The following is a 14257-nucleotide window of genomic DNA, read 5'->3' on the forward strand; positions in this document are numbered from 1 at the left end:
GTTTTTAATTATTCTTATGTAAAAACCTTAAGTGATCATCATAAAAATGGTCCTCAAATAAGAATTTAAAAAGGCAGTTAATTACTATGTGTTAATGATTAGCATTGATCTATCTCCATGGTATATAGAATAAGAAACATTTCACAAAATCCCATGTTCATGCTAGTCATTGCTTTTTGCTTTTATATAAATGACTCTAAGCTTATAGACAAAAGAGGCCATTATTTCAATGTGAATGGAAACCTCTACAGAGTACAGCAGTGGTGTTATTTATGTTATAGTTAGATGTAAATCTTTGCATTCTGTTCTAGGACAGTGATCTGAAACAGTACTGGATGCCAGATAGCCAGTGTAAGGAGTGCTATGACTGCAATGAGAAATTCACAACCTTCCGACGCCGTCACCATTGTCGACTATGTGGACAAATATTCTGCAGCCGATGCTGCAACCAGGAAATTCCTGGCAAGTTCATGGGCTACACGGGTGAGTGTTGTTGAAGTGATGCTGTGGGGAGCGAGGGTCTCTTTCTGATCGCCATCTCATTAAAGAGGCTATCAAAAAAGAAGACGAGCATCTATATCAGATTAAGAGTAAGACCACATTCAGCATGCTGCGTGTGTTTGCAGTGTGGTGGTTTGACCCGTTTGACTTTTGATTTAATGGGTTGTAGTGGGACTTTCGAATTTTGTGAACTAACCATTTTGATTCTGAAAAAGGTAAGAATCTAGATCTGTGATTTTAAACTACTTAGAAGGAATCTGTACTTTTATAATAATAATAATAATAATAATGGTAATAAACTTTATTTTATAAAACACCTTTAAAAGTAGCATCTCAAAGCACTTTCAATGTGAAAAGTATATAGCTAAAAGACACACAAAGATAAATACATAAATTAAAGATAAAGTCCATAAAAGCGAAACAAAGATAATTAAGAACGTATAAAATCACACAAAACTACCCTAAAAAAGTAAGCTTTAAGCAACTATTTGAAACCACTCAGAGATTCTGCATTTCTAATCTCAGAGGGCAGAGAATTCCATCTTTAGGATCCAATGAGAAAAAGGCCAGATCATCCATCGATTTTAGCTAAGTTGACTGAACAGTTAAAAAAACAACATCCAAAGAGCATAAAGCTTAGGATTAAAACCTCAGACAAATATCGAGGTGTTAGACCCTTTAAAGCCTTACAAGTAAGCATGAAAATTTTAAAAACAATATGAAAACTGACGAGAAGCCAGTGCAGTTTTCCACAGTAGGTGTAAATGTGCTCTCTTGCATTGGCCCTGTTTTGAACTTTAGAAGCTGAATATATAAAATTTATATTTATTTATATATAATTTGACTAATTTTCTGAACATTTCAAGATGTTTTGAAGGTATTTTTTGTTGTAAAAGTGAACTGTTCAGAATTGAGCATTGAGTTAAATAGATTTTTGGTTTTATACCCAAAAGATTTAACCACAGATTTTTGTCAGGGTACACTAGTCCTTGGGTTTTCAAATGGGGTCCAAAACAGTGTTTCAGGGTGGTGAGTGGTAAATATCATAGGAAAATTATTATTATATTTATTTAGATTAGTATTGTTTTTTTACAAATTGTATATGTAGTTAAATCATATTTAAACAATTAACTAAACATACTTCGAAACTTTCAACATTTTTGATATTATCATTTCACTCTTTCTTTTGACAGAAGAAAGAAACTTCCACAAGAAATAGTCAAAACCTGTATTTTCCAAAACTGTAATGCTATATTTTTGCTTTTAGAATGTAATGAGAACCTCATTGTTATCTGTGATGTTATCTAACATGTCAAATCTGTTTCTTTTGGCTTCCTCCCCATACTGCAGGCGATTTAAGGGCTTGTACATACTGTCGTAAGATAGCATTAAGCTATGCTCACTCAACAGACTCAAGCTCCATTGGAGAAGATCTAAGTGCTTTGTCGGACTCGCCTTGCTCCGTCTGTGTTCTGGAGCCCACTGAACCACGCACACCTGTAGGAGGTCGCAAAGCCAGCCGCAATATCTTCCTGGAAGAGGACCTAGCCTGGCAAAGGTGAAAACACTAAATCAGAAATTTGCGGGGCACAAAGGGCTTTTCCATTATTCCTGCTCACTTTACCTTTTCCTTATGGCGTTTCTCTATACTTATTAACTCTGCTTTCTTACCATAATCATTGCTCTTGTTGTTTATGGCTTTTACGTGAGGATTGTGAGAGGATGGCCCTCCAACAGTCAAGTCTCTGCTTTTCTTATGCATTTTATCTAAACTTAGAGGCAAATGACATTTAAAAACGTCCTAAACTAGACTAAATACAATAAGATACAACACAATACACAATTATTTTTATATAGCTTATTTAAAAACAACCAAAAATGACCAAATTGCTGTGCATAGTAGTAAAATATAAGAAATAAAGGATAAAAGTAAACAAGACTATCAGATTAATCAATAAAAGCATCAATAATAGAATCAATGATCAAGGATTATTAAAAGCGAGAGAAAATACATAGGTCTTTAAAGCAAACTTAAAAACAGAAATAGAGGGGATTTCTAATGTGGAGCTGTAGCTGTAAATCAAGCTATATGCATTCATCCTTGCGGGTGCCAGAGGGTAGTCCAGCTGCTGCATTTTCACTAGTTGCAGATGGAAGTGAGAAGACTGAAAAATGCCAGTTACAGTAATCCAGATGAGTAAACGAAGTAATAAAATTCATAAGACATAATTAATACATTATATTATCCTAAGAAAGAAAATAGAGCCTTTTTTTCTCAGTTCATTCAGTTTCAGTTCAGAGGCTTTGTTTTTACTTCAAACAGAAATGGGTTATGTGCACAGCTTTGAGTGTTTAACTTTTAGTGTTTTTCAGCCATTGATAAACTTACGGTGAAAGGTTTATGTGACTATTTTAAATGTTATTGATGCTGTAATGTAATTAATACAATCAGTTAAATAGACTTAAGCATTCATTTAGTTGTTCATGCGTAAAACGGGATGAAAGGCTGTTAAACGCAAGCGCCGTCAGTAGCTGCAGGCTAGTGCAATAACTCCATTGAAAATACTAGAGTAAAATACATTTCCAATTTAAAGACATGGCATGGAAAAATGGAATTAAATGCAGTGCTTTTTGTCCGGTCTGATACTCACTTTATATTGTATATCAATCAGGTGGTGAAGATCACTTATTTTTAAAAAACAGATCTTAAACGTGGTGTTTTTGTAATGGTGCGACATTTCACTGGAAGCACTTGAGCTGGCTGACTAAAAATGAAATATTATATATAAATATTTTATCCATCTGCATATACCTAGGCATGGGATAATAACAGTTTTCAAGGTATACAGCCGTTTACAAAATTCAAGGTTTTAAAACTATCAAAATTTTCTGTTATCCCATTCTTAATGTATGTGTAAGATTTATTTTTTTTTGACAGCTGAAGTCATTGATCAATATGAATTATTTAGCCTGACATGTTTACTGTTCCGAAATGTTTTAAATGTTTATCAAAATAAAAATATATTGGCCGCGTCCAAAATCACCTACAGCTCAGTAGGGACTGCATTTGAATTTAAATTTACAACTCGACCAATAGAAAAGTATGTTCTATAAAGTATACGTGTTAGTAGTATTAATGGAGCTCGGCCGTATTATATCCGCCGTTTTATCATGATTTCTGTGACACACCCGCTTCATTCTCATCCATGAATTCTCTCGCAGTTCATCATGGGATAGCATAGCGTTCATCGGATGTGCACTTCGAATTCTCACTAGATGTAGTAGGTCATCCAGGTACTTCTTGGCTACAGTTTTTCAATTTCTATGAGTTCAGACATACTACTCGGCTTGCCTACTGTTTTTAACATACTATATAGTATGAAAGTATACAATTTCAGATGCAGCCTGAAATTCAAAGCAGAAAAAAGTTCTTGTTTTTTAATCAAACATTTAAAAAGAATATATTTTATAACAGTAATCACAATACCGTGAAACCATGATATTTACATCCTAGGATATCATATCGTTCATATACATATCATATACCACCCCATACCTACATATACCCCATAAAAATTTCCGCAATCTCAAGTGGTTCTAAACCTTTATGGGTTTTTTGTTGAATACAAATCATGATGTTCTGAAAACGTTTAGAAACCTAAAACCATTGAGTTCCATAGTAGTAAAAACAAATGGACATCAATGGTTACAGGCATCCAGCATTTTTCAAAATATCATATTTTGTGTTTAGCAGATAAATGATAATCAAACAGGTTTGTGACAAGTGGAGGGTGAGTAAATGATGATGAATTTGCACTATATATGAAGGAACTATCCCTTAATGATGTTCTGTATCATAGCAATATCTTACTCTAATGCAGTGTAGCTTTTGCTGTAGTCAATGTTTAATCTTTATGGATCATGTTACTTCCCCTCTCTGAACGCTTTTTGATCTAATGGTACATCATTCCTTTTATTTTTTTGTTGCATTCATGAGGGAATTTCCGTCTGACAACAAATTACAGTAAAGAAATAAAACCTAGTCACAGGACTATTATGATGCAATTAACTTTAACTCCTTCTGCTTGCTTTTACTCAGTCAGCTGGCTCTTTCTTCTCATGTGTTGTGGATCTGTCTCAATGTTCATCTTTTCTTCTTTCTCTCTCCACGCATAGAAAAAATTCCATTGGGATGAGGAAGAAGTGAGTTTTAGTGTTACTTTTTGTTTTGCATGACCTCCTAGTGAAGACATGCTGCTGTTCTTGAGTGTGGCTGTTTCATGCTTGAGTGTGAGCATTTTAGCTGGAGCTTTTTGAGGGGAAATGATTAAGCCGTTGCTGAGGATATTTGTTTGTGATCTGCTAGTCATCAGGAATCTCAGAACAGCGGTCTCAATTCCAGACTGACAGTGGTCCAAGAGGATATTGGAAAGTCACCTGCCAGGAAGAGGTGATTATGTTATATTTTCCATTTCTTTTTTTGCTTATTCTTCTATTTATAGCCTATAAATACAATCCATTGCATTTTTTTCTATTAAGGTCAGCTAGTGTGACCAATTTGTCTTTGGACCGTTCCGGCTCATCCATGGTTCCTGCCTATGAGAGTTCGGTTAGTCCACAGAACAGCCGAGCTCTACCCAAGACCGACCACAGCGAAGAAGAGCGAAAGATCCTTCTAGTATGAAATGTTTGCTCTTTTCAAACGCTTCCCTGATTTTTGAATTGTAATGTATAATAGCTGATTATTTTGCAGGATTCTTTTCAACTTAAAGATATATGGAAGAAGATTTGCCACAACACTACTGGGATGGAGTTCCAGGACCATCGGTACTGGCTGCGCACTTACCCCAACTGCATTGTGGGTAAAGAGTTGGTCAACTGGCTTTTAAGAAATGGCACTATTTCCACTAGGTAGGAACAACCGAAATTGGTTTCAAGAGGCTTTTTTGTTTATTACAACTTCAAGTGGCAGTTTCTCCCCATGTTCGCGTGGGTTTCCTCCGGATGCTCCGATTTTCCCCACAGACTAAAGACATGTGCTATAGGTGAATTGAATACGCTAAATTGACATTAGTGTATGTGTGTGAATGCAGGATTGTATGGGTGTTTCCCAGTGCTGGGTTGCAGCAGGATGGGCATCCGCTGCATAATAACATTTGCTGGATAAATTGGTGGTTCATTCCGCAGTGGCGATCCCAGATTAATAAAGAGACTAGGCCGAAAAGAAAATCAATGAATAAATGAACTTCAAGTGTGGTCAGATATTGAAATATAAATTTTACAGCATTTACAGCTTTTTTGTGTATTGTTTATTTTGTTATTATGATACAGGGCTCAAGCCATAGCTATAGGACAGGCTTTGGTAGATGGCCGCTGGCTTGACTGTGTAACCCATCATGATCAGATCTTCCGTGATGAGTACGCCCTTTATCGCCCCCTTCAGGTGAGAATAAATATTCCATGGGTTGTTTGAATATGCACCCGTTGTTGTTATGTCAAATCTATTGTTTAGTTGTATGACTTTAATCTAGCAGTACTTATTGAGTAACATGCTATCTGAAAATCACCACTTTTATAATGCTAGTATGTCTATATAAGCACTATATGAATAAAACAGTATTTCAGCAGTCACCATCATGTGTTTGTTGACTTTTAGAGCACAGAGTTCTCCGAAACTCCTTCTCCAGACAGTGACAGTGTTAATTCCCTGGAGGGACACTCTGAACCGTCATGGTTTAAAGACATCAAGTTTGATGACAGTGACACCGAGCAGCTAGCAGATGAAAATGACTATGTCACACCAAGTAAGCATCCTATGACTAGGACCAGAAAGAATCTGCTGACATTTTTTGCTATTTCTGCGCAGAATTTTGTTTAAAAAAAAAAACTGCATATTTATGTAGAATGATTTTTGGGAGTATCATAACTAAAAACCTAGTATATTAATTATAAAATTAATATAATAATTATAATTATAATTAAAAAATAATAATAATTTTTAAACTTATTTAATGTTTACAATGCAAATCCAATTAGATCCACTTATTTGACAAACAAAGCAAGTCTCTCTATCTACTACAAGACTGAAAATATTACTTTACAAACTGTATTGTAAATAAATCATATGAACATGTTCATATTAGTCGATAATATTACTGAAAATAATTTAAAAACTGAATAAATATCAATTTACACACTTTCCATAAGTAAATTAAAAACTTAATGAAGGGCTAGAAATCTGCAGATTTCTGCGCGCACAGATTCCATGTTGGCCTACCCATGACTGTGAACATTCTGTGGCAGTCAGTTTGTCATACCCTTACTAACTTGTCTCTATTCTCTCAACTTTCCAGGCTCGTCCAGCCCCAGCAAAAGAACATCTGTCAGCAGTTTCCACTCTGCAGTAGACAGTGACTCGGCCGCCTCCATCAGTCTAAACATGGAGCAGGACAACGTCAATTTCCACATTAAGAAGCAGGCCAAGTACCCCCATGTGCCTCCCTACCCAGCTGAGCAAAAAAGTATGGAGCCCCATGACCCGTTCACCCCAGAAACCGACATCCATGCACCAAGTGAGGAGAGGCGGAGAGGCCCATTGGCCATCTTGGTTTGCCTCTATCTGCTTCAAAAGCAGCACTAACTCACTGGCTCTGTTCCAAACCCTACATAGGCAGCTACGTTGTAAGAGTAAATCCAAACAGCAAAGAATTGTCACTGGGGGCATAGGTTGTTTTCACACATTTTTGTAACACTGTGATTTTTTTGTTGTTTTTAAGTTCAGTTTGTTTAGGCATACCTAAATAAGGCAGTCATGCTCGAATCTGGACTACAACAAGAGCAATGGGATATATGCACAGCTAGTGTTTTTCAGCTAATGACAAACTTCCAGTGAAAGCTTAATGTAATTATTTTCAATTTCATAACGTTTCTTTTACAATATCGATGTTGTAATGTCATTACAATGCAATCAGTTAAATATTATCAGCAAGGTCTTAAAAATTCCTAAAATGTTGTAAATTTAAAAAACAAAATTTTAGGCCTTAAAAAGTCTTAAATTCCCAAAAATATTGGGTTGTAGGTCTTAAATAATTTTAAACAGGTCTTAATTTTCCAAAGTCCAGATAAAGCTACCCTATCGGGCTGAAATCTAATCACAGATAATCCATCTTAAAACTATTTTATTGCAAAGATATACAAATCACAACAGCTGTTAAACATTTTACAGCAAATTCCATAATCAGAGAAAGAAAACTAAAGAAAGACATGACTTTACATGATCTTCCATTAATACAAATACTATTTACAAAAGTAACCAGCCCATTCAAAAAAAATCCTTAATATTTAGCTCTGTAAAAGTCTAACATTTAATTCATAATGATCTTTAAAAGTTTTAAATTTGAACCAGAGAAACCTGCAGAAACCCTGCTTAAGCATTCACAATGAAGCATTCATTGTGTCTGAAAGCTCCATTGAAAATAATGGGGTAAAATAAATTGTCATGTTTTAAAGACATTGCGGGGAAAACTTTATATTGTATATCTACCAGGAAGTGAAGATCACTGATTTTTAAAGAAATCAGACCATAAACCTGGTGATTTTATAATGGAGAGCCCTGGGACTGGCTGGCTGCTGTGTGCATATATGCCATTGTCTGAATAAGGAGATTTTGTTTGTAAATTCTGGACCAGTTTGATATAGGCAAAAACTCCCAATGAACTGGGCGGTATTACAATTCAAAAAGGGAGAGGTTTTGCATGAAAAGCCTTGGTGTCTTAATATTTGACTGTGCACAATTGTTAGTTATCACAGTTGAGAACCAAAGCCTGACTATTCATTTTAAAATATTGTGTAATTTTTAAGTATTGCAAAAATGCCTTTCAGATGACACCTTAATTGCTGCTGTAACTGTATTATACATTACTGAGAGTACAGTACATAATTTACTAGGCAAAATGCCAATGATGACCGTCAGGGAAAACCTATTAATCCATCTTACTGGATAATGCATAGACACATGAACACCCCGAGATGAAAGGACAATTGTTTTCCCATTTAACACATTTTGGTTTCACTTAAATTCTAAAAAGGTGCTAAATAAAAAAGCATACACCATTTGCCTTAAATTTGAGGCATCTTAGTAGACTTTGCATAATTTCACTACCTTATTTTTAGAGCAGGCTTTACATCATGTGCATGCTGGTGCTGGTGTTTAAACTCTGCCTTGTTAGGAAGCTCACTAGGGTTTGAAACAGAGCCATTGTCTTGCTGATTTGAGACTCACCACTCAATAACAGTCCAAAAATATTATTAACAATTGAAGTAACAGCTCCAACTATAGCATGCAGTCCAGCATGTCTAATTTATTCCTACTCAGCCTCACATGATTTACCCCCCCATCATTTCATATTAATACATTTCCAGTTTGTCATACTACCTCTAAAGCATGGCTTGTGGCTACGTCACACACGTTCCTCAGTTACAAAGCAGTAGCCCTTGACTTCCACTTCCTTAAAATAATATTGAACTCATTTTCATATAGTTAGACTGTGGCATGGCTTTTTGGCAACATTTACTCTGCTGAATTCATAACGTCCATTTTCTTTCGATGTCTGCACATGACTGTCCTGTCTCACATGCACTCTCTCTGTCCACATCAGTGGAAGTCTTGCTCTCCGAAGATGGAGGTCAGCATATATCCATCAGTGATGCATTCATCAAAGGTAAGTTCACGCTTTATTATAGTTTGTTAAAATATTTGTTTTTAAATTGCGAGCATAAATCTGAATATGTTAAGTGTAAACACAAATGTAGAATTGTTAAAAAAAACCTAAAGGTAAACGATTGTGAAGAATAATAGGAATATGTTAATTAAAGCTTGAGGTGTTGTGGGAGCCATTTGATCATGAAGTCTTTCAAACATTCCCTGCATGTATTATGGAAGTGCAACAGAAAGCATGAGATGAAACTCCACCTATTTATATTCATAAATTGACTGCTTAGTAGGCTTAAGACCTGCACAGAAGCATTATGTAGAAGTATTGTTGTACGTTTTAATCAGAAACCTCTTCTGTAGTTTTCTTGTAATTTAATACATTCTTGGTATCATTATCTTTCATAAACAGTGTATATGAACTATTGTCTTACTGTACCTATGCTGATGACTTTTTCGTTGTAGAGTCTTTGTTCAACCGGAGGGTTGAGGAGAAAGCTAAAGAGATGCTCTTCACTCCTCTCGGCTGGCATCACAGCTCTCTGGATCAGCTGCGGGAAGAGAATGGGGAAAAGAAAGCGATGGAGCGGTTGCTGTAAGACTTTTAATGAATAACTTGCTTTAGCTTGCTTACTTCTATTCATTTACAGTTAGAAGCAACAAAGAAATTGTTGTAGAACAATTCAGGGATGATATCAGTATTTGAATTACATGACTGCCTATAATAAGTTAATTGGTATACTTTTATAAACATGTGAAATACTCTAAATATTATCTAGTGTTAAAGTATGATTATGAAAGCATTACATATAAGGTAGGTGTAAATGATTTCAGGGGATTTCAGTACGACATGATGATTAATGCTTCCTCCTCAGGTCAGCAAATCACAGCCACATGATGGCGCTGCTGCAGCAACTGCTGTACAGTGAATCACTGTCTCTGTCGTGGCGTGACATCATCGTACCTGTGGTGAGGCAGGTGGTGCAGACGGTGCGACCGGATGTGCGCAGCTGTGACGATGATATGGACATCCGTCAGTTTGTCCACATCAAGAAGGTAAAGACAGCAATGGAAGAAAAACTGATGAATCGAGTTTAGTAGAAACATTTATTATATCTTGGAACGTGTGCTGTTTTGTAGATTCCAGGAGGAAAGAAGTTTGACTCTGCTGTAGTGAATGGTTTTGTTTGCACAAAGAATATCGCACACAAAAAGGTTTGTATTGATTGAACATTATTCCACAAAGGAGGTCATGGTATATTTGTGCTAATTGTGCTGGGACTTTCTCATTAGATGAACTCTTACATCAAAAACCCCAAGATCCTTCTTCTCAAATGCTCCATTGAGTATCTATATAGAGAGGAGACCAAGTTCACCTGCATTGACCCAATTGTTTTACAGGTAACTTCCTAACTAATGTTTACATGTTTGTAATTTTTACAATCTAAGAAATAGTTTCATTTACAATTTGCTGTTTTCAGGAGCGTGAGTTTCTTAAGAACTATGTTCAGAGGATTGTTGATGTCCGACCAAACTTAGTCCTGGTGGAGAAGACTGTATCGCGAATTGCTCAGGACATGCTACTAGAGCACGGCATTGCCATTGTGATTAATGTCAAACCTGTAAGTAGCGTTTCACTATTTGAAAGCATTCTCCACATATTTGAACAATGATAGTGATGTAGTCAAGAGTTGTTAAGTGTTATTCTGGCCATATGAATGCCTCAAGAAAAATCTCTCTTTAATCACCACAGCAAGTACTGGACCGTGTGAGTCGAATGACTCAGGGAGATTTAGTCATTTCAATGGATCAGCTTCTTACAAAACCTCGTCTGGGTACCTGCCACAAGTTTTACTTGCACTCCTTCCAGCTACCAAATAGTGAGTCTTTATTTCGTATCTATGGTACCAATTTACAAAAACATTTTTTACATTTTTCTAAAATGCTGTGCAATTTAGGGATGCTATTAGTGAGTTCTAGTCATTGTGCATGCTTTTAAAGGTATTTTTACATGCACATTTCTTTCATTTAACACGAAAGACTAATCATTTAATTTAATAATTATACTCTTTTAGGTGACCTGATTATTAATATCTATTTTCTTCCCACTGTACATTGATGTTACGATGGCTAAATTCAGTTCTTAAAGACAAAGTTCACCCAGATGGAGTATAATATCTGAAAACATATTGATTTATAAAATGCAACTACTGCAAATGCTACTGGCATTTTGAGACTTAAACAAAAAATCTACAGGCAAACAAAAAACTATACCCATGGTTTCTGATCATACATTAAGTTGGTAAAAAATCAAAAACCTCTGCCTACTCTGCCTAAAGGGGGTCGCACACCAGATGCGCCACACAGCGCCATGCATTTTATAATTCTAAACATAGGTGTCTACCAGGGTACACACACACCGGCGCCGCAAGTCGGCAGCAGTCCCAGCCATGACTCAGGACACTGTTCATATTTTTTGCTGCGCCACAGATCGCCATTTGAATCGTTTCATAAATAATAACATTCGAATGTGTGCGTCTGATGTGCGATACTTCCAAATGTCATGTGCGCGCCGTGTCACAGCGCCGAGGGGCGCATGCGGTATGTGACCTGCTTAAGACTTGCATTTTTTTAATCCCTATGGACCACAGCTAAAATTCTGTTTAATGTTCTACTGGAAAACAGTTACCTACATTCAGAGCAATTGAATGTCATTTTTTGATTTTTAAGTGAACTGTCCCTTTAAGGGGAGTTATGCTATTACAGAACTGATAGGATTTCCATCATATTAGCTTTATTTATAACTTTTCGTTTGTCATTGATCTGTTAACAGGTGAAGTGAAAACCCTGATGTTTTTTGAGGGCTGTCCTCCTCAGCTGGGCTGCACTATTAAGCTCCGCGGAGCCTCAGAGTATGAGCTGGCACGGGTAAAAGAGATCATCATTTTTATGGTGTGTGTGGCATACCACTCGCAGCTAGAGATCTCTTTCCTCATGGATGAGTTCGCTATGCCTCCCAGTCTGGCTGAGAGTTCTTCTTTCCCATGTCTGCTGGAAAGCACCACTTTACGGGAAGAGGATGAAACTAGTGGGGAACGGGAAAGCCAAGACAATGATGAGTCTACACTGGGAGATGACAATCTCACACTTGTTCCAGGAGATGACTTTGAGACAGGATTTACAGGGACTATCAAAGCCCACAGTCGAGAGCCTTCCACCTCTGAATCTTCTCATAAAGATGGAGAAAGCCCCAGAATAAATAAAAATGCTTCAATTACCTCCTTCTCTGGAGGGGAGGAAGAAAATATAAAGACCTCCACGCCACTTTCCTCCTTCTCTTCCACCTTTCCTCAGCCGGTGACACCACCTTTCCTGATATCAGACGTAAAAGAAATGTCACAGGAAGTGGTCAAGGGGTCAGGTGAAGGGGAGAAGAACAAATATCTGGAGTCGACTCTGGTCCATCAGGACAGCACAAGCTCTGAGACCTCCCTTCCCCCAACTCGGCTCTTTAGAGACCCCTTACAGGACGACACAGGCCTGTTTGTGACAGAGCATGTAGCTTCTTCAGATGACCGCCTCAAATCCATCTCTGCTTTATTCAAACAGGAGCTAAAAGACATCATCCTGTGCATTTCACCCTTTATTACCTTTCGAGAGCCTTTCTTGCTTACCCCAGCTGGACTGCGGTGTCCTAGCCGGGATTATTTCCCTGAACAGGTTTACCTTTCACCTCTGCTGAACAAGGATTCAAAAGAACTGGATGGACGCCGCAAGAGGCAGCTGCTGAAAGAGTCCAGCCCAGGTTCTGGTAGCCTGACCAATGGTTCCGTTTCACACCAGAGAGCCATTCAGATCTTGCCCTGTCACAAACTCACTAGTGCCCGAATAGCAGAACAGGTAGGCAGCAGTCAGCAGCTGGCACGCATGTTAGCGGACTACCGTGCCCAAGGAGGACGTATCCGGCAAAGAGAGGGAACACAATTTCGTGAAGCCCCTCCCCCAAAGGCGCCAATAAAGGCAGATAGTGAAGAAGATAAAGGTGCAGGAGTGATTGACATGACCTGGTCTACTAAGGTGAGGCTTTCATCTGTGCTAGTATGCTTATTTGTGACTTGCACATCCCATTTGTCATCAGGTCTTTAAACTGGCTCCTAGTTACATTCAGAATAGATTTTAGAGTATAGTACTACTTGTCTATAAATCACTAAATGGCCTTAATACATTACAGATATGCTCACTGAATACAAACCTAACAGATCACTTAGATCTTTGGGTGAGATACCATCAGAGTAAATTAGAAATTCCAAGAGTTCATTCAAAGCAGGGTAAATCTGCCTTCAGCTACTACGCCCCCTGCTGCTAGGATCAGCTTCCAGAAATGATCAGATGTGCTCCAACATTAGGCATGTTCAAATCAAGACAGAAAGCACATCTGTTTAGCTGTGCCTTTACTGAATGAGCACTGTGCTACGTCTGACAGATCGCACTATTATGTCTTTCTTTTTTATTTAATTCATTAATAACCTGTTTTAACACATTTTAATCTGTTTTGACCTGTTTTAGTCATTTTTAATTCTTTTAATCATTTTATTTTCTTGTCTTAGTTAGTAATGTTTGTGTAAAGGACTTTAAATTACCATTGTGTAAGAAATGTGTTATATAAACAAATTTGCTTTGCCTTGCCTACTTACATTCTGATCAGCGTGAGGACTGTTTATTATTAATATACACAACATGACCTAAAATCATCCAGTGTAGAACTCTTTCTATGGTTTACTTTTGTCATTAAATATTAAACATGGGCTGCAAATATCATTCTTTAACAAAGTTGCATGTAAAGTTTACCATGTGTTTATTGACATGATTTTTTGCTAAAACTAATTGTTTTTATGTTTCAGTTGGACTGTTTAAATCCAATCAACCATCAGAGGCTCTGTGTTCTGTTCAGTAGCTCTTCAGCACAGTCTAATAATGCCCCAAACCCCTGCGTCAGTCCCTGGTAAAGTCCCATTACATTTGCATGACCATCATATTTAATGGTAT

General features: G+C 37.1%; 1 protein-coding gene across 17 annotated transcripts in view; it reads left to right on the forward strand.

Moving 5' to 3' along the window:
- pikfyve (phosphoinositide kinase, FYVE finger containing) overlaps nucleotides 1–14257 on the forward strand; it is a 30516-nt gene that overhangs the window by 6641 nt on the left and 9618 nt on the right. For 3 of the 17 annotated variants that reach the window (XM_087266034.1, XM_087266040.1, NM_001127305.1), the window contains 18 exons: nucleotides 312–483; nucleotides 1852–2059; nucleotides 4678–4704; nucleotides 4868–4951; nucleotides 5041–5179; nucleotides 5255–5412; nucleotides 5833–5944; nucleotides 6158–6305; nucleotides 6855–7022; nucleotides 9159–9221; nucleotides 9677–9806; nucleotides 10087–10267; nucleotides 10352–10426; nucleotides 10505–10612; nucleotides 10693–10833; nucleotides 10965–11091; nucleotides 12045–13288; nucleotides 14113–14213. In XM_087266034.1, coding sequence (XP_087122160.1) covers nucleotides 312–483; nucleotides 1852–2059; nucleotides 4678–4704; nucleotides 4868–4951; nucleotides 5041–5179; nucleotides 5255–5412; nucleotides 5833–5944; nucleotides 6158–6305; nucleotides 6855–7022; nucleotides 9159–9221; nucleotides 9677–9806; nucleotides 10087–10267; nucleotides 10352–10426; nucleotides 10505–10612; nucleotides 10693–10833; nucleotides 10965–11091; nucleotides 12045–13288; nucleotides 14113–14213 — 3386 coding nt within the window. Of the gene's footprint in view, nucleotides 1–311; nucleotides 484–1851; nucleotides 2060–4677; nucleotides 4705–4867; nucleotides 4952–5040; nucleotides 5180–5254; nucleotides 5413–5832; nucleotides 5945–6157; nucleotides 6306–6854; nucleotides 7074–9158; nucleotides 9222–9676; nucleotides 9807–10086; nucleotides 10268–10351; nucleotides 10427–10504; nucleotides 10613–10692; nucleotides 10834–10964; nucleotides 11092–12044; nucleotides 13289–14112; nucleotides 14214–14257 lie in introns of all 17 variants that reach the window. The other 14 variants (XM_087266029.1, XM_087266032.1, XM_087266030.1 and 11 more) reach the window with 7 other exon arrangements.

Source organism: Danio rerio, chromosome 9, assembly GCF_052040795.2.
Source record: "Danio rerio strain M-AB ecotype USA chromosome 9, GRCz13ab, whole genome shotgun sequence".
NCBI classification, from domain to species: domain Eukaryota; kingdom Metazoa; phylum Chordata; class Actinopteri; order Cypriniformes; family Danionidae; genus Danio; species Danio rerio.